Here is an 18,822-nt window from a genome sequence, read left to right on the forward strand (position 1 = left end):
CCCCCTCTTCCACCCAATCTGATTAATTTGTGGGAGTCATCCCAGATGTTAAAAATACTACAACAGTGACCAAATGAAGAACATACTACAGTTGTGTAGGTAAGATGTCTGAACAGAACACTATTGCGGAACCTGTACCCTCCCTCCAGTCCCTCTTGGGGTTTCCATTTGAGGTTTTCGCCAGTGGCCACAGTGGGTAGCCACTAACATCTTTTCCCCCCACCTTAATACTTCCTCTGTTCTTAAAATTTACCCTACCTTTAATATTTTCATATCAGGGTCCTGATCTGTCATTACAAAGTTATTCTAGTGTCTTACTTATTCTTTTTCCAAGGCAAGAAAGCTCTGGCAATGGTGCAGATGTAAGTACCTCTTATTATCAGTAAGCTGATACATGTCTAAGGCAGACATATAGCTTCGGGGGAAAGGATACTGAGCTTTAGAAGACTGGAAAGATGAGCATGACCTTTGCTGGGAAAGTACCACCTGTTAAGAATACTACAACAGTGATCTATTCAAACATCCAACATTATGATAAGTTACCTGCACAATTGTACTTTGTGGCAAGTACATAGCTGTCTTCTTTTTTTTTCTTTTGCATGCAAAACATATAACATTTAAAGGGTGATACTTTTAATGCAGGTACAGTAAGCCAGTATTTATGTATGGCATTAGAGTACTTTGTCATTATTTGATCATATGGCATCAACATGCAGAAAAAGAATAAATGCCCCTTATTTTCAATTCATATACTTTTTTTCCTTCTTCCTTACTTATAGATAGCAATCTGCACTGTTCTGTAAATGGAGACCATTAAATCATCATATCAGCAACAGTTTGTGAGAAGTATATACTGTCATATTGCATTTAAGTGCTCTTAGTATATGATGTTGACTCCATGACATAAAAAATGTTGCAAAAACTGGTAACCTTAAGGTAAAATAAAGACAGTGTACACAAGTTAATATTTTAGTGACTTATTTTTCATTTTGGTAGAGTTAATTGTCTATGCTGAATCATAAACTGATTATTAAACATATCAAGTAGAATGTTTTTTTTAATTATTCACTGACATTCATGAACTCTATTACAGAGTATCTCTTTTGCTGGAGTACCATGTCCCTCTGAACTTACTGAGAACGCTTTGCCAGATGTCAGGCAGTCAAAGGCTAAAGAAAGAAGAGAATCTGTTAACATTGCATTAGAGTGGATTAATGAGATTCTGTGCCCAATGTTAAAAGGACTTCACCCTACAGATCAACCTGTAGTTGATAAACTACTAAGGTACAATATTTGACACTGTTAATCTGATTGGCACTACTCTAGGCCCTTACAACTGACAGCAGCTCAGGAAAAAGAGGAACTAAACATACCAACAACTTTGTGTCTAGGTACTAAAGATGCCAAAGTATATCTTCACTATTTATCCATTATCTTAAGCACTCATTCTTGTACTTACAAAAACTGAAGCAAATTACACTTTACCATTAGTTTTCTTTCTATGATATTTCACAGTTCCTGGCATGTCAAGCATTAGTAGCCTCTCTTCTTTTTATCTTCTGATGTAGTTCTCTTGCAATAAATGGAAATAATTTATATTTGGTTGCTTTGGAAACATAAAATATTTCTGCAGTAGATATAGTGTGGGTTGAGAAGACTATATACACGCCTGAACATTAGTATAATTTTCTATTTTATGTACCAATACTTTTTTTTTTGTTTTGGCCCTTACTATGTCATCACTATCTCCTTCCAAGCCAATCAGCTCTTCATTCCCTATCACTGGGAAGAGGGTTATCTGAGAAGGACCATCATTTAGATGGTTATCAGGGATGGTTCAAGGTTTTTCTGGTTAAAGCCCTAACCCTCAGATATACTCGACAAAGTACTGAGAAGGGGCATGCACTAGGCTGAACAGTACCTCTCAACTGTACAGATTTTTGCAGCATGTCCAGATTTTTGCCTTATAGTTTTGGTGTGTTCCTCCTAAAATCTGTACTTTTCTGGCAAATAGCTGAGGATTGAAGCCATTAAATAATGACAAACATTAGAGTTTAAGACTCCACATCCTTCAGAAAATTCATGATAATGCTAAACCTATTATTCTATCAACTTTCTAAGTTCGTAAGAGCAATATTTAACATCTGCCCCTATTTGTCCCCCATCATTTTAGGCTTAGTCCAGATTTTTTGCTCTAAGAGGTTGAGCGGTATCTGCAGAGGTCGTCTATTCACTTCTAAAATGGGGTTTCCCTCCAAGTAGCCATGCTTATCTCCCTCTGTGCATCAGTGGTGGTTTCCCCAGTCTTTACCAAGGAAATCCCACTACGTCTGTATGACTGTGAATGCAGACAACTCTTTCCACCCCCTGACAGAGATAAGCTGGACACACCTCTTCACTCCTCCCTCTCCCTTCCTGGTTCCTCCATTGCCAGAACTGCTTATCAAACCCTGTTCACCTGGTCTGCAGTCAGGGCTGCATTCAGAAGATCCATTCATTTCAGAGCTTATTTGACAACATTTATGTGTTTGGGAAGAACTGTAGTATCTCAAAGTACATTGATTTGCAACATTAAAATGATTTACTATGTTAAATTATAATAATGTCTACAGCATAACCAGAACTGCACAACATTGTCTTGTATACTGTTTTTCTCTAAGAATGATTATATGCAAACATGCACAATAATTGTGAAAACCTATTGAGTATGTTGTTATTTTTACTGTATATTGTATTTTAGTGTTCCATCTAGGGTCATGCATAAAAATAATTTCTTGTGATCAGCAAACTTGCTTGGCTGATAATTAATTAATAGATTAACTCTAAAATAGCTGCAGCTGTCAGATATTTAATGTATTTATTTACTTCAACAGTGACAATCATATAGAGCCAAGGTTTACACTGCTAGGTGGCTAACCCTGCCATGGTAGTTCTTCTACACCACAGACTCGCACACACACTCACACCTGTGACCAGTTTAGAGTGTCCAAGCCATCTAGTGTATATCTTTAGAATGTGGGAGGAAACAGGTGCATGTGGAGAATATCCTTGCAAACACAGAGGGTACATGCAGACTCCACACAGAAGACACCCCAGCCGAGAATCAAACTGGTGAACCTCTTGCTGTGAGGTGATACCTCTATCTGCTGTGCCACTGTGCCTCCCTCACACCCCGACCCCTTGTGCAAAAATGGGAAAAGGGGGTTGTGAATGGAGGGAGGATGGATTTATTTACTTATTTGAATGTGTTTTGGGGTGCGGTGCTGATCCTAATGGACCTTTTCTTCAGTCCCAGCTTGGGAATAAAGCACTTGGTACAAGGCAATATAGTATAATTTCAAAAAAGCTATAATGAACACAATTACAAAAAATTGTGAATAGTGACAAAATAGGTTCATAAGTATATAGGATGTTACTAGGCTAATGGCCCTGGGGCCCTTACAAGCCTAGCCAAGTTCAACCCTTGTTCACTTAAGGGTCTAGAGATATGGTGCATGTTATAAGCAGATGTAAATCAGCACCAGCTGCCCCTATCCAAGAGGGATACTGGTGACACCTTTGGGGTGAATTTGCAGTTTCCCATCCAGTTGTCCAAGTTACACTTAAAAAGGGTTAAGAGGGGCTCTATTTAACCTGTATTGGAAGTTTATTCAGAGGAGAAGTAACCTTTGGGAGACATATCTGTCTCTCCAGCAAGTCCTGTTGATATCACATGCTAGGATAAGGTCCCTAGAGTGAGTGAATTGTGTATTATTTGAATTACGAACGTGCAGCATTTTCATTAAGGCAGGATCAGAGGTCGCTCTGTATGCAAGGCACAGGTTGCCCCTGTAGTCTATACGATACAGAGTATAGTGACAGTGATTTCAGTCTGTCCATGTAAGACATGTGCTGAAGACCCTGATTTTTTTTTGTGAGAAACCTTTGAGGCCTCCCCAGTTGCTGCAGGTGCCTGTTTAGGTACATACCAAAGAGAGCATTGTACTCTATTATTGACCTGATGAGGGAAGAGTACAGGGGGGTTATAATTTCTTTTGTTCTGGAAGCTATGCCCTTGCTTATGAGGTGAGCAATGTAGAAGACCTTTCTTACCACCATGGAGACATGGTGATCAAAGCTGTCAACCTGTGTGCCCAAATCCCTCACAACTGATTTAGAGCTTAGGGTATTGTTGTTAATATGGTAATCTGCAGGGACATGACCTTTGCCAAAGGAGAAGATAGAAGAAGAAATATGGACATGGGAAAGAATGGTGTGCTATTTATGCAAAGAAGAAAGCAAAACTAGCCAATACAAAAAGATATTTGAAGAGAATTACAGGGAAAATAATCCGGAAATGGAAACTTTTACAATACAAAAAATAAGAAGACAAAGAGGAAAATTAGAAAAGGAGATTAGTAATGGAGAAGTCAAAAAATAGAAATTGAGGTTATGGAGAACATGCAATGTGAAAGATTCAGTGTAGAAAATCTAATGCAGAAAGCACCACAACAAGATAGAGCAATGGATACCCAAACTAAGGGGAAACCAGTAGAACAGGAAGCAATTGGTCAGGTGCCATATCAAGATATTTGGATCCTTCCACAGGAAACCAGTATAAACATTCACTTGAAGCTAACCAAAAAGGGAAGGAACAAGAAACTGTGGAAACTCTGATGCAGTCAATGTTGAGGAGTGATAGGCCAGTGAGTTCCCAAATGACAGAGAAATGGATAGCACAGGATGAAATTGAAGAGAAGGTGCCACAGGAAGATTTTATAGAATTTTCTATAGAATACCGCAAGAATTGGAAAACAAGGGACGTGCCCTCAGTTTGGAAGAAAAAAGAGCTAAGAGAAGAGTTGCTTGATTTAATAGATGTAGATACATTAAGATCAATAAAAGAAATAGAATGCAGAAGGTCAATAAAACCCCAAAAGTCAGCAGTCTGATAAGACAAATGAACATAGTAATTAGGACTGTCCATAGACTTCCATGCGATATAACAGAAGTAAATAGGACATATTACTGTGCAGCTATACTAATAACTGATAAAGTTCTACCACAAGAATACAGGGTAGTGAGGGAAAGAAAGGGGAGAAATTGAATACCATCATGAAAGTATCGAGCAGAGAAAAATATAAAGCAATTAAGACAAGCAGTGTCACTGTTAGAAGACTATAGAAGAGGGAATAGATCAAGAAAAATATTAAGAAAGATAGATGTGATAAAAGCAATGCACAATATTAGAACAGACCAGGATCTAGCATGCACTATCGCAAATAAATTAAAACTTTCAGTACAGGAGGAAAAATTTAAAAGATACACAGATAAATATAAAGGAACAGTACAAAATAAGCAATTTACTGATGACCGAAAAAAGTTTTATAAATAATTGGGAGACAAGGTAAAAGGAATTGAAAATCTGCCAAAAAAGAAGAAATAAATGCATTTTGAAGACGTCTCTATGAAGATTCTGTGGAACATAACAAAGGTGCTAAACGGATAAAAGAAGTAAAAGAAAGAATAAGAAGTTTAAAGGTACAGGATATGAAATGGGATGAAGTAACTGCCAGAGAGATTAAAACAAAGTTAAGAAAAAACTCTAATTGGAAAACCCCAGGCCCAGATGCAGTACCTAACTTTTGGTTAAAAGTACTAACACCTTTGCACAAAGATTTAGCCATGAATAAGAACTATTTATATGTGCACCCTGAACAAACACCAACCTGGCTAACAATAGGTAAAACAATGCTCCTACTTAAGAGTGAACCTGCAAATTATCCCAAAAATTATAGACCAATAACTTGCCTTCTGATGACGTATAAACTATACACAGGAATTGATACCAACAAAGTTTATATTCATTTAGAAGAAAGCTCAATTATGGCAGTAGACAAAAGGGCAATAAAAGAAAATCATATGGAACAAAAGATCATTTGTTGTTAAATAAAGTCATAGTGGAGAACTGTAAGGAGGGGAAGAATCTAAGTTTGCATGGATTGACGACAAACAAGCATTTGATAGTATCCCACATTCATGGATAAAAGGGTGCTTAAAAATGTATAAGATACATCCTAAGCTGATTGACTACATTACAGTAACCATGAAACAAAGCAGACCACTTTGCAATTAAGCCATGATAAAGGACAAATTATTATCCCAGGGATAAAAATTCATAGGGGGATATTCCAGGGTGACTCTGTCACCACTGCTATTCTGCCTTGCCCTTAACCCATTAAGCTGTCTACTTAACAGCTTAGGCCATGGCTATAATTTGGCTCTTAAAAACAACAAAGTCTAAAGACTTATCATCATCTCTTTGTTGATGATTTAAAACTGCATAGCTCATCAGATGAGGAACTGAAAGCACAGCTGCAGGTAGTCGAAACTTTTTCAGATGATATTAAAATGTCATTTGGCCTGGATAAATATGCAAAAGCAACCTTTAAAGCAGGAAAACTGCAGCACCAGGAAAACATCAGTTTGGGACAAGATTGTGATATAAATTAATTTGAGCAAGAGAGAGTGTATAAATATTTGGGAATTGATGAAGGATCAGCAATAAAATATGAACAAATTTGAATAGAACTTAGTAAGGAATACTTTAGAAGACTTAAATTAACCTGAAAAAGTACAGTTGTGTGCCTACCATAAATGTAGATGTTCGAGTGTATTCACTGTTACAGTCATTACACTTGGGTTATCCTGCTGGCAGGCTACCCGCAGTTGGCCTGAATTCCAAAGTCTAGGTTCGGCATCGGTTGCTGTCGCCTCCTCCCTGACGTCAGTGCGCCAGGAGTATAAAAGATGCAATCGACGCCATTTTCTTCAGTTTTTCTTGCCCCAGATGTCAGGTGCCCCTAAAATGGTAGGCTAAATTATGCCAATAAGGATGCATGCACAAAAGACAACTTTTCCTTTATCTAAAAGCAAATACACCACATAGGTTGTATAGAATAGAGAAGTACAAATAAGTCCCAGCAAAGGAAAAGGGGGATGGTGGGAGGGTAACCTGGACTGCAACAGTGAATACACTCGAACATCTACATTTATGGTAGGTACACAACTGTACTATGTTCATCGTGTTTCACTGTTGCAGTCATTACAATTGGGTTGAAACCCAAAGCTAAGGTTGGGAGGCTGGAGCTAAATAGGATTAGGAGAGGCTATCAGGCCCTGCAGAACTGCAGTGGCAAAGACTGCCCTGGATTTAGAGTTGAGAGGTAAGTGATAGTGCTTTGTAAAAGTATGCACTGAACTCCAAGTTGCAGCCTCTAAGATGTCTTTAGTCGGTACTCCTCTGAGGAAGGCTGCTGAAGTGGCTGCTGCTCTGGTTGAATGTGGCCTAATGCCCTTAGGCACTGATTTGCCATGCTGTGAATAGCAGAAATGAATGCAGTGACCTATCCACTTTGAAATAGTTTTCCTTGTGATCCTGCAGCATATGCCACTAGACGTTGCTCAGTCTTTCTGAAAGCTTTGGTTCTGTCCAAGTAGAAGCATAGCTGCCTGTGAATGTCCAAAGAATGCAGAATTCTCTCACCCTTATTCTGAGGGTTTGGATTAAAAGGTAGGAAAATGAATTGTTTGGTTAAGGGCCACACTGGACACTACTTTAGACATAAATGTAGGGTTTGTCCGCAGAGAAACCCTATCAGGATGGAAAATGATAAAAGGTTCCACAGCCATGAGTGCCTGTAACTCTGAGACTCATCTAGCAGAAGTTATTGCTAGGAGCACAGCTGTTTTCCAGGATAAGAATTTTATATCAGCTGCAGAGGCTGGTTCAAACGGAGGCAGCGTGAGTTTTTCCAGGACGTAGCTGAGGTCCCATGCAGGTATTGGTACTCTCCATGGAGGTCTTATGTTTTTGGCCCCTCTGAGGTATTGCCTTAGTAAAGGATGAGAAAAAATAGGTGGATCTGTATTGTAATGAGCTGAAATGGCCGAGGCACAAATTTTAATTGATGAAAAGGAAAGGCCTTTATCAAGCATCTCAGTTAGGTATTGCAAAATCTGAGGAATATTTGGAACAATCCTGTCAAAACCTTGTGCCTGGTTCCAAGCGCAGAATTTCTTCCATTTTTCTGCATAAGATTTTCTGGTGCTAGGCCTCCTGGCCTCCAAAATAACATCCATCACTGCTTTAGAGAGAGGTGTGTCTTGACTGGCTACATTATCCGCCATGCTGCCAGGTTTAAGGTCCTGAGTTGGCTGTTCAGTATCTGACTGTCTTGTTGGGTCAATAAGTGAGGAATTTATGGTAATGTCCAAGCTGGGCATTGAGACAAGCTCTTTAGGATTGGGTACCAGTGCTGGTGGGGCCAGTCTGGGGCAATCAGTATCATTTTTGGTCTTTCTTGTCTGACCTTGAGGAGTACCTTGGGGTGGAGAGGCAGAGGAGGAAAGGCATATACTGTTGGTCTTTCCAACTGAAAGATAGAGCATCCACTTTCCATGCTTGCTTGTGATAAGTCCTTGTGCAGAATCTCTGTAGTTGGTAGTTGTGAGGGGAGGCAAATAGGTCTATGCCCGGGCATCCCCAGTTCCTTGTTATCATGTTGAAGACTTGTGGATCCAATTTCCACTCGTTGGGATCCATTAGGTTTCTGCTTAGTTCACCTTCCAGAGTATTTGTTCTTCCTGGCAGGAATTGCACTTGCAGATGTACTTGGTAAGTCAATGCTGTGTCCCACAAGTTCATGGCTAGCCTGCGGAGGGGGTAGGAATGTGTGCCTCCCTGCTTGTTTATGTACCACATAACTGTAGTATTGTCCGTCCTTATCAGTAGTTGTCCTGGATGAAGCAGATCCTTGAAGGCTGTCAGGGCATTCTGAACAGCTAGCATCTTTTTTTTTGATTGATATGTAGATGCATTTGACTTGCGGACCATGTGCCCTGAATACATCTTCCTGCCATATAGGCCCCCCAGGCATAATCTGATGCATCTGTTGTCAATGTCTGCCTGGCTGTGGGTAAGATGAATGGCTATCTCTTGTTGTGGTGACAGGCTTCTGCCTACCATCGAAACTCCTGTTGCAGGCAGGGAATGAGGGTAATTATTGTTTTCAGGCTGTGGCAATGTTGAGTCCAAACACTTTTTAGATACCATTGAAGTTTCCTCATATGCAGTCTTGCATATGGAATTAGCAGAATGCAGGACGCCATGAAGCCCAAAGCCTGCAGAATTTTTCTTGCAGATAACTGGGTCTTTGTTGCCACCATTTTGAAATAAGTAGTCAGTTGTCTGTGTTTGTCTGGCGTGAGATAAGCCATCTTGGTAGTTGTATTTAAGCTTGCACCCAGGACTATTATCTCTTTAGAGGGTACGAGTTTTGAATTCTTTTTGTTTACTGTGTACCCTAGACCTGTTAGTAATCTTTTTACAAATGTCAGATGCTGTAGTAGAATGTCCTTGTTCTCTGCTTGAATAAGGCAGTTGTCCAAGTAAGGATATATTTGTATTCCTCTGTGTGCAAAATGCAATCACTGGTGCCAGGCATTTTGGGTGCAGTAGATGAGCCAAAGGGCAGTGCAGAGAATTGGTAGTGCATCTAGCCAGCTATAAATCTGAGGTATCTTCTGCATGATTGTCTGATTGGGACATGCAGGTATGCCTGTTTTAGGTCTAAAGTCACAAGCTATGCCTTCTTGCCCAGAATAGGCAGAAGCTGCTGCAGAGTTAACATTTTGAATTTTGGAATATCCAGGAATGTGTTAAGGATAGACAGGTCCAGTATTGGTCTCCAGGCTTTGTCCTTTCTGGGCACCAAGAATAGCCTTGAGTAGAATCCTAGTCCCTGTTCTTGCTGTGGTACTAGCTGAATGGCTCTCATGTCCATGAGGGCTGAAACTTTTTGTGCCTCTGCCCATTGATTGTGTGGCAGGTCTGGCATACCATTTGGCCTTGGCAGGGTGTGGAAGTGGAACCTGTAGCCTTGTGATACAATATTTAAGACCCATTTGTCCTGGGTGATCATGTGCCAATTTTGAGAAAAAAAGTGCTAGTTTTCCCTCCAAAGGGGCTGCCAGAAGATAAGTGCTTGGTGCTGGCAGAGGAAAGTCATTGAGACTGTTTCCTGTATGGCTGTGATTTTTCTTCTCCGCTTTTGGAGGTAGAAGCACCCCATTGTTTAGGCCTCTATGAGCCTTGGGGCTGTGATCTGCCTCTGGGGTGTCTGTATCTGCCTCTTTGTGGCCTGTCTGACACTGGAAAGGACCAATTCTTTGTAGGCCAGTTCCTGCTAAATCTGGGAGGCTGTACCTGCAAGAAATCCTTGACTGTATGCATAGATTTAGCTTTATCCTCCATTTTCTTTAACACCTCTTCTGCTTTAACACCAAAGTATCATGCTGTAATGGAGCATCTAATAGTTTTGCTTTAACATGATCAGGCACATTCTGTTCTTTTAACCAAGCATGACTCCTAATGACAGAACCTGTAACCACGGCCCTGCAGGAGGCCTCTAGAGAATCAAAACCACATTACAAAGTATAATTTCCCACTTGTTCAGCTGCATGCAATAAATCCTGCATTTCTTTCTTTTCTGCACATTCTGAATTTGTCAATATTTTCTGTTTAAGCAATGACATAAGATATTGCTGATATTTAAACATATGAAACTGGCAATTTAAAGCTCTTACAGCCAAGGTAGCAGAAGTATAAATCTTTTTCCCCCATTTGTCCAGGGCCCTAGAATCCCTATCAGAGGGGATAGGGTTTTTTGCAGTGGAAGTCTTGACCCCTTTGCGACCCTGAGAGATAGTTTCTGGATCAGCAGCAGGGTTTTTATAAAGAAATATATGTGAATCAGGAACCCTGTAGTATCTGTCTGGCTTAACAGGAACTGGTGGTAAAGAGTCTGAAGAGAGACCGGACTCTGAAAATACATCATCTACAATGTCTAAAACAGGAGGGATAGCAAGGGGCCTGTGCTGAGGTAATAAAAGGAAGTCTCTGAGCCTTTTCTTGGATTTTGAGTAATCTTGGCTCTCCCAGTGGAAATGCTCCCTCATAGTATGCAGTGTCTCCCCAAAAGAGTAATCCTCAGGAGGAGAGGCTGAAGGGATAGATTCTTCAGCATCAGAATCCTCATAGGGAGGAAGAGAATATTCCTGTTCAGAAGAGGAATCAGAGGAAATGGAAACCTGATCTGAAGATTCATATTCTATCTCTTGCCTAGGCCTCTTATCAGGAGGGGGATGGGAACCCCTGATCAAAGTAATTAAGTCTTCGGCCATTTTAAGCATCTGTTTTTTAGGCATGGTGGCATGTCCAGGAGAATGCTGTACTTCCTTCTTTGTCTTTAGAGCTGCTTTAGTCTTTGCCTTTGAAGCTGAAGTAGGTTTTACATATAACTGTGTAGGCCTGAAAACACCCTCAGAAGCCGATGCCTGCTCAGCGGCTCCGGATCCATCTGAGGGAATAGTTTCCAAGTGTCCAAAACCTTGAGTATCCAGAGGCCTAGTCAGCTCCACGTGGGAATCAGAAGCAGCCTGTGGCTCTGAGGTAGCGGGTGTCAGGGGCTGCGAAAGCACCTCACTGAGAACCAGCGAACCGGTGACAGGCCTAGCGGAAGCCTCATCGTCGGTTTTGGATCTCGGATGCCTGTCCTTTTCTTTTTCTTTGCGCTTTTTATAAACTCCGGTAGTCAGCTTTTCTGATGGCATTATATAATTGAATCTTCTGCCAAAATAATTAAATGCAAAATCGTACCGATGCTTAATAGTGCATTGGTTAAATCTAGCACAAAACCGACAACTAGCAACGTCGTGGTCAGGGCCTAGGCAAAGAATACAGTAAGAATGAAAATCCTTATGAGGTATTTGCTTCCCATAAGAAATACAATTATTAAATTTTTCTGACATAGGTCTGGAGCAAGAAAAAAGTTTACCCAATGGGGTACTTAGCTTTAATGAAGACTTCGGATCTGAAATTCAAAATCGAAAATCTCAGGAGTCGGCCGACCGGCACTTGTGAACTGCTTTTGCTTCGGGCACCGCGTGGCAAGAAAGACTGAAGAAAATGGCATCGGCTGCATCTTTTATACCCCTGGCACACTGACGTCAGGGAGGAGGTGACAGCAACCGACGCCGAACCTAGACTTTGGAATTCAGGCCGACTGTGGGTAGCCTGCCAGCAGGATAACCCAATTGTAATGACTGCAACAGTGAAACACAATGAACATCAGGATTGACATGTACGAACAAAATTCAAGCTATAAACCAGTTTGCTGTTCCTGTCCTGACTTACTGTTTTGGAGTGATTAATTGGCTCCAAAATGTGTTGGATATAAAACAAGAATGATGCTTCATGCTCACCATATCATCTATAAAAACCAGTGCATACCAAGATTATATATTCCTCATTCCGATGGAGGGATGCGCCTCCTTGAAATTGATTACATGTATAGATCTGCAGTCGTGGGATTTCATACATATCTGCTGACTTCACAAGACCCAAACATAGTGAAAGCTTTGAAACAGATGACATTCCTGTTTAGTCTAGCAGAAGCATGTCGGTGTCAAGTGGGAATGGAAAGCAAACCAGAAGTAGATAAAAATCAGGCAGCAACTGAATGTGCCAAAAATCTAAAGAAAGAGTATAAAGTGAAGGATCAGATGAGAAGGTAAAAAATTTGGAAAATGCATAAATATAGTTGCAAGTACAGAAAAACTCCTGAACAACCTCATATTGATCAGGATCAAACACAGGAACGGTTAAGGAAAGGCAAATTCAAACCAAAAGATCACAGGTTAATATTAGTGGCCCAGGATAGTGGACTACGAACACATTGGTTTACAAAGTGCATTAAACATGTAGGAGAAACAGACCAATGTAGGTTTCATAAAGCAGAATTGGAAACAGTTGCACACCTTGTTGCTGGATGTGACATACTAATGGCAGAAGGACTGTATACAGAAAGGCATAATTATGTGGCAAGATTATTGCCCTGGGGATTGTGCAAATATTATAATATTGAAGTAGCTGAAAAGCACTGGAAACATGAGCCACAAAGCATCATAGAAAATGATGAAGTCTACATCACATGGGCTCACCCATTATCAATAGTTCAAAAGATAGATGGTAGAAAACCAGATATAGTGGTCCATGAAAAGAAGACAAAAGTAGCATTGATCATTAAAATCACTACACCCAGTGACTACAGTGTCTTGCATAGAGAGAGACACAAAGTCATAAAATACCAGGATTTGCAGGCAGAAATGAGAGCAATGTGGAAAAAAGATACCCAGACAGTTCCAATAGTAGTAGTAGGACAAACGGGTCTCATAAAAAAGAATCTATAATTGTATTTAGATATGTTACCGATACATGTAACTCCATACATACTGCAGAAGGAGTCATTACTGGGCACATTGTCGTGTGCTGAGAAGAGCACTTCTGGCTGACATCAAAGATTGAAACAATACAAATTTCATGAACTGTAATCATACTTTGACTTAGGAATGAGGTCCATTCTCATCTTAGTATTAGAAACCCAAAAGATTTGGAGAAATTAGAGTGAAGATAATGGATATTTTTGCATTGAGTTTAAGACCATGACTTTGGCACCAATCGTTGGTTTGCATAAGTCCTTCTTGTAGAATGTTGACATAATTTGGGGACTCAGTGACTGCTCTCGGTTTGCAGTCATTAGCAAACTTTGTCAGCCACAGACCTTTTGTTTTTGCCTGTACTTCAGAGAAGAAGATTCCAAACAATAGGGACCCCAGCACTGAACTATGTGGAACACCAGTCGTAACGGGTCTGCTGGTGGAGGTGGAGTCTCCTATTTTGACTGTATGCATTCTGTTGATGAGCCAGTTTGCAATACACATGACAGTATATGGGTTGACCTCCAGCTGGGTGAGTTGTTCAATGATGCCTGAGTGGGGGACTGTGCCAAAGACCTTGGCCAAGTCTAGGTAGGCTGTATGCACAGATTTTTCTTTGTCCAATGCTTTGGTGAGAGTCTCAAAGAAGTCCACCAGGTTCAACAGGCAGGATCTCCCTTTAACAAAACCCAACTGGGTTGGGTCAAGTGTTTGAAAGTGTCTTATATCCTTGTTGATAAGGTCCATGATGATTGTCTCCATAACCTTGCATATGAGGCTGGTTAGACTAATGGGCCTATAGTTGCCAGGGTCGACGGATGCACCTACCTTGTGCAATGGGATGACAATAGTTGTTTTCCATTCGGCAAGGACAAACCAGTGCTTAGGCTGTGGTTGAAAAGAGTACCCATTGGTGTTGCTAACTCCTGTTTTAAACTATTGAGAACGCAGCCTGGGATGTTATCAGGCCCCATAGAGACTGTTTTTGGCCTTTGAGAGAGCTGTTAAGACCTGCTCTTTAGAGATATTAGGTGAAGAATAGGTGGTAGGAATGTTTTGGGATTTATGTGGCGGGGACAAGGGGGGTGGTCACTGAACCCGTCCTCAAGCAAGTTGGATATTTCCACTGGTTCAGTATATCTGGCACCATTCACTACTAGTTCAGCACAAATCTGGGGATGTGAAGTTGTTCAATCTCGCCATTCATTCTTACACACGGGTTCAGCTCTGAGTCGGCCACTTTCACAAGATCAAGATCTTAGAGTAGCTCAAGGCCAAGTCCCTATCCCATGATGCTCTCTGTCTCTGATCTAGTTTGCCGCTTCAACAGATCGGAGGTTGTTGGAGAGCTTGGGCCAGTATTATTAATCTTTTCTTCTTCATTCTATCTTATAGCAAAGTTTTTGCAGTTTTTCTGGTTAGACTGTTGTATTTGGGCTGGTTATCCTTTATTTTAGCTCAGCCTTTTGTTGTGCTTTACTGTTTGAAGAGATTTTTGTCCTTTAAAAGCGGCTGCTCTTAGGCCTTTGGCCATACCTTAGTTGTTTAAACAGAGTTCCTTATCCTGCTTACACTTTATATTTAACATGTTTATATAGAAAGTCTTTATAAAGTTAAGATTTATAGTTAGCTTTACAGTGTTTATATAGTTATTGCAAAGTTTTGTGTGTGTGTGCTATAGATATTTAGTGTGCTTAAATAATTGTGTTGGATTGTTCTGATTGGTGCATACTGTTGTTTTTGTGATTATGGCTGATCAGAGAGAAAAACAGAAGTCAGGCTTAAAAAAGTGCGCAAAATGTGGGCAGAAAATGTCTATTACTGACTCCCATGTCAATTATGTTTATTACTTGGGGCCAGTTTACCTCCAAGAGGATTGCTCTATCTGCTAATCTTTTAGTAGCAGGGTACTGCTAAAGCAAAGAAGAAAGCTGGTGGGTAGAGGCTTGCTGAAGCCAGATTTTCACAGGAGTCCTTGGACAAGGCTGACCAGACTTCCAAGTCGCTGAAGGGGTCAAAGTCCTCCAAAGCTTCCTCGGAGCCCAAGTCATCGGCTTCAAGCCTTACTGTAAATGTGCAGTTGCCAGCTCCACAGTCTTCAGAGCCGTGCACTGAGCCATTGTTTTGGAGCCGATCCCCAATTTTGAAGCCGGTCTCCGAGATCTTAAAGTCACCCATTCTGCAATCGGTGGCTTCTTTGGTTCCTTTGACTCATTCTTCGGGAACCCTCTCCGATGTGGATGTGGACTGAGTGGTGCAGAGGGTTCTCGAGAACCTGGCACTTGCCAAATTATTATCGGCTTTGACCCAATTGATTTCGGAGCCTAAGACCATTGTACATGCTGTGACTACTCCTCTTCCGAGCCGAGCCAGGCCTTTGGAGCTGGGGGAGGGGGATATGATGATTGTGGATCCTTCTGAGTCGAGGCCTGTTTCAGTGCTATCGGCTCTGTCAAGTCTGACTTCTTTGGTGCCGTTTGAAGAATCTGGGAGTCGACACTCTCTGGTCGGCTCTGGGGGGTATGGTTGAACTGATGCCTTGGTTCCGACCCTTCCTCTCGGAGCATCAGTGTGGATGAGCTTGGTTCCTTCCTCTGGGTCAAAGCCCACTGTCTCGGCACTGGGGAGGTTGCAGTCTTCTTCAGAACCGGTGGCTTCCTCAGGTCGGAGCAGTGGAGCCTTCGATGCTATGAGGAGGGTTATGTCTTCCAAGATGCACACGTCATCAGGGCCCTCCTCCTCCTTCCCTAAAGTGCCGCTTTCTTCCTCTGCATCATAGGTCCCCGTGAAGCATCAAGACCCAGAGCCTCAGGTAACCTCATTGGGTGAGCCATTTTCTACTGAGACCTCACCAGAAGCCCCCACTGATGAGGTTCCCAGGAACGGGAACTGCAGACGACTGCAAACTGGGTGCTATAATAGAGTCTCCAGCTGACATGGAGATCCTCCAGAAGGGCCTAAATGAGACTGATGCATGGTGTCAAAGCCATAGTCTCAAGCTAAATGCAAAAAAATGCGTAGTAATCCCCTTTAGAAAAAACAGAGTACCCGCAAACTACAACGTAGGAGGTAATCCCCTGAAATCTGAAGAAGAAATAAGGGATCTAAGGACCCAAGTAGATAGTCAGCTTTCCTTTGATAACTATGTTGCCAAAGTGGTTAGAAAATCCTTCTATGTGACCCATCTGATCACGAAAGGGTTTGCATCAAGATCTAAGGATGTAATGGTGCCCCTCTACTCTTCCCTCATCAGACCCATTATTGAGTACAGTGCACCAATTGGAATGTACCTGGCTAGACATCTCCAGCAGCTGGAGAGACAACAAAGGTACCTAACCAAGAGGATTACTCGCCTCAAACAGTTGCCCTATGCAGCACGATTGAAAAAGCTAAGACTGTTCTCTGTTGCATACCGCTTTCTCAGAGGCGATCTCTGTCTAACGTACAGAGCCATGTCCAACCCAGAATTGCTGAACATGCTCCATCTTAGCAAAACCAAATCTACTCGAGCTACACGCTCTAGGGATATAAACCTCAACACAACAATGAATAGAACATGCTGGAGGGATAGATTCCCTTCGCAGAGTCTTCCCTTACTATGGAAAGGATCCCGATCTACATAAGACAGAGCACCTCATTATCACTCTTCAAGAGGAACCTTGATGAGTGGATGGGTAACAGAAAGTTCACACCGGGGATCACACCAACAGCACTACTAGATAGGGGCCAAGGGTACTAGCTGCTAGTACAAGGGTCTAGGGCACTACTAAAGGGGTGGTGAATACCGCACAACATGGCTGGGCTAATATATGCCTTCGGGCAGATAGCCCAGTACCAACCTATGAACCTATAAGAAACTTTGCAAGAGGAGGCATTTAGACTCCCTGCAGGAGTCTCTTACATCAGACACCAACTTAGAGGAGTAAGAAGGGTCCCCATGGTCCCCCTCAGAGGATATCTCCTTTGCTGATATCCTTGAGGTCCTTAAGCAGAAGGGTGACTGGCAGTCCGTTAGCCCTACTGAGGATGAGTCAGTGCTCCTGAAGGCCTTTGGGTCTCCACCTTCCACCTCCTGGGTGACTCCGCCCTTCGATGAACTAATGGAATTGGTTGCTCGAAGGGCGTGGGAGTCTCCTGATACAATGAAACCTGTCCCTCGGAAGCTCAAGAAGTTTATTACGTCCCCCCAAGATAAAGATGTTCCTCACTAAAGCAGTGCCGGTTGATGACATGGTGGTGACGGCGGCCACCAAGAAAGAGATGTCTGAAACCTCTTCTACTGTCCATCTTCCTAATAGAGATTCCAGGACTATGGACAGGTATGGGAAGCACATCTTTAGTTCTGCAACCTTTGCTATGCGATCGCGCAACTACTTGACTCATTTTACCCATCTTCAAAGAGATCTCCTAAAATAGCTCTGAGATCCTCCGCAGGGTAGTACAGATGGAGGTTTCTTTGAGAAGTTGACAGCCCAGCTTAATACCCTTAATTCCATAGTTAACTCATCCATGCGGCTCATTTCCTATGCAGGCGATGGTTCAAGTCGGGCAGCGGGTTCAGCAATAGCTCTTTGGAGACATTCCTGGATGCGCTTATGCTCCTTTATGGAAGCCTTCAAGTCTTCTTTTGTTAACACCCCATTCAATGGCTCATCTCTCTTTGGGCCCAAAGTCAAGGAGACTCTCACTAGGTGTGAGCAAGATGGAAAGACTCTATCTGCCATAGGAGTCCCTTTTTCCACCCCTACTAGACCATACCCCAAAGGGCAGAAAGGTGGAAAAATGTGGTTCCGGAAGTCACAAGGAGCTTTCCAGAACACACGTAGTGACCCCCCCCCCCAGGAGCAGAGGAGGGAGTAATAATGTAAGATGCCGCCCTGGCGGCAGAGGGGTCCACAAAACCAGATCGACAGGGATCAGTTCTTTGGTAAGCCCTACCAGAGCTCCTGAAAAGAGGCCCGACTGTCCTACTCTGGAGGCAGTCGGGGGTCACTTGTCTTTGTAACTGGATGCCTGCCTAGGAATTACAAAAGATTTTTGGGTACAAAGCATTGTTACCAGAGGTTACATCATCCCATTCTCAGAACCCCCACCTGTTCGAAAGAAAATCCCAGATGTTCCACCCTGTCTCAGGGATCAAGCAGCCATAGAGATCCAGAAGCTGCAGGAAAAGAGAGTCATCCAGCCAGTCCCAGCAGACCAGATAGGATCCAGAACTTACTCCAGATTATTTTTAGTTCCAAAGAAAACAGGGGACTGGAGGCCCATCTTGGACCTCAGCGGACTCAACACATTCGTAAAGAAGGAGAATTTCCGGATGGTCACGCTTCAGTCAATCCTTCCATTCCTAGGAATGGGCGATTGGATGTGCTCTATAGATCTCAAGGATGCATACTATCATATCAAAATGGCCAGACCATCCAGAGATCACATGCATTTCTGACTGGGAGCCAGTCACTACCAATTTCGAGCACTGCCCTTTGGCCTCACAACAGCTCCCAGAGT

General features: G+C 42.2%; 1 protein-coding gene across 1 annotated transcript in view; it reads left to right on the forward strand.

The window, feature by feature from the left end:
* Positions 1-18,822, forward strand: part of ENO4 (enolase 4) — a 1,153,105-nt gene that overhangs the window by 268,983 nt on the left and 865,300 nt on the right. The window contains exon 3 of the mRNA XM_044055968.1: positions 1,094-1,284. Within this exon, the coding sequence (XP_043911903.1) occupies positions 1,094-1,284 (191 nt within the window). The remainder of the gene's footprint in view (positions 1-1,093; positions 1,285-18,822) is intronic.

The sequence above is a fragment of the Protopterus annectens genome, chromosome 14.part0, assembly GCF_019279795.1.
Source record: "Protopterus annectens isolate FY-2018-M chromosome 14.part0, PAN1.0, whole genome shotgun sequence".
In the NCBI taxonomy this organism is placed as follows: domain Eukaryota; kingdom Metazoa; phylum Chordata; order Ceratodontiformes; family Protopteridae; genus Protopterus; species Protopterus annectens.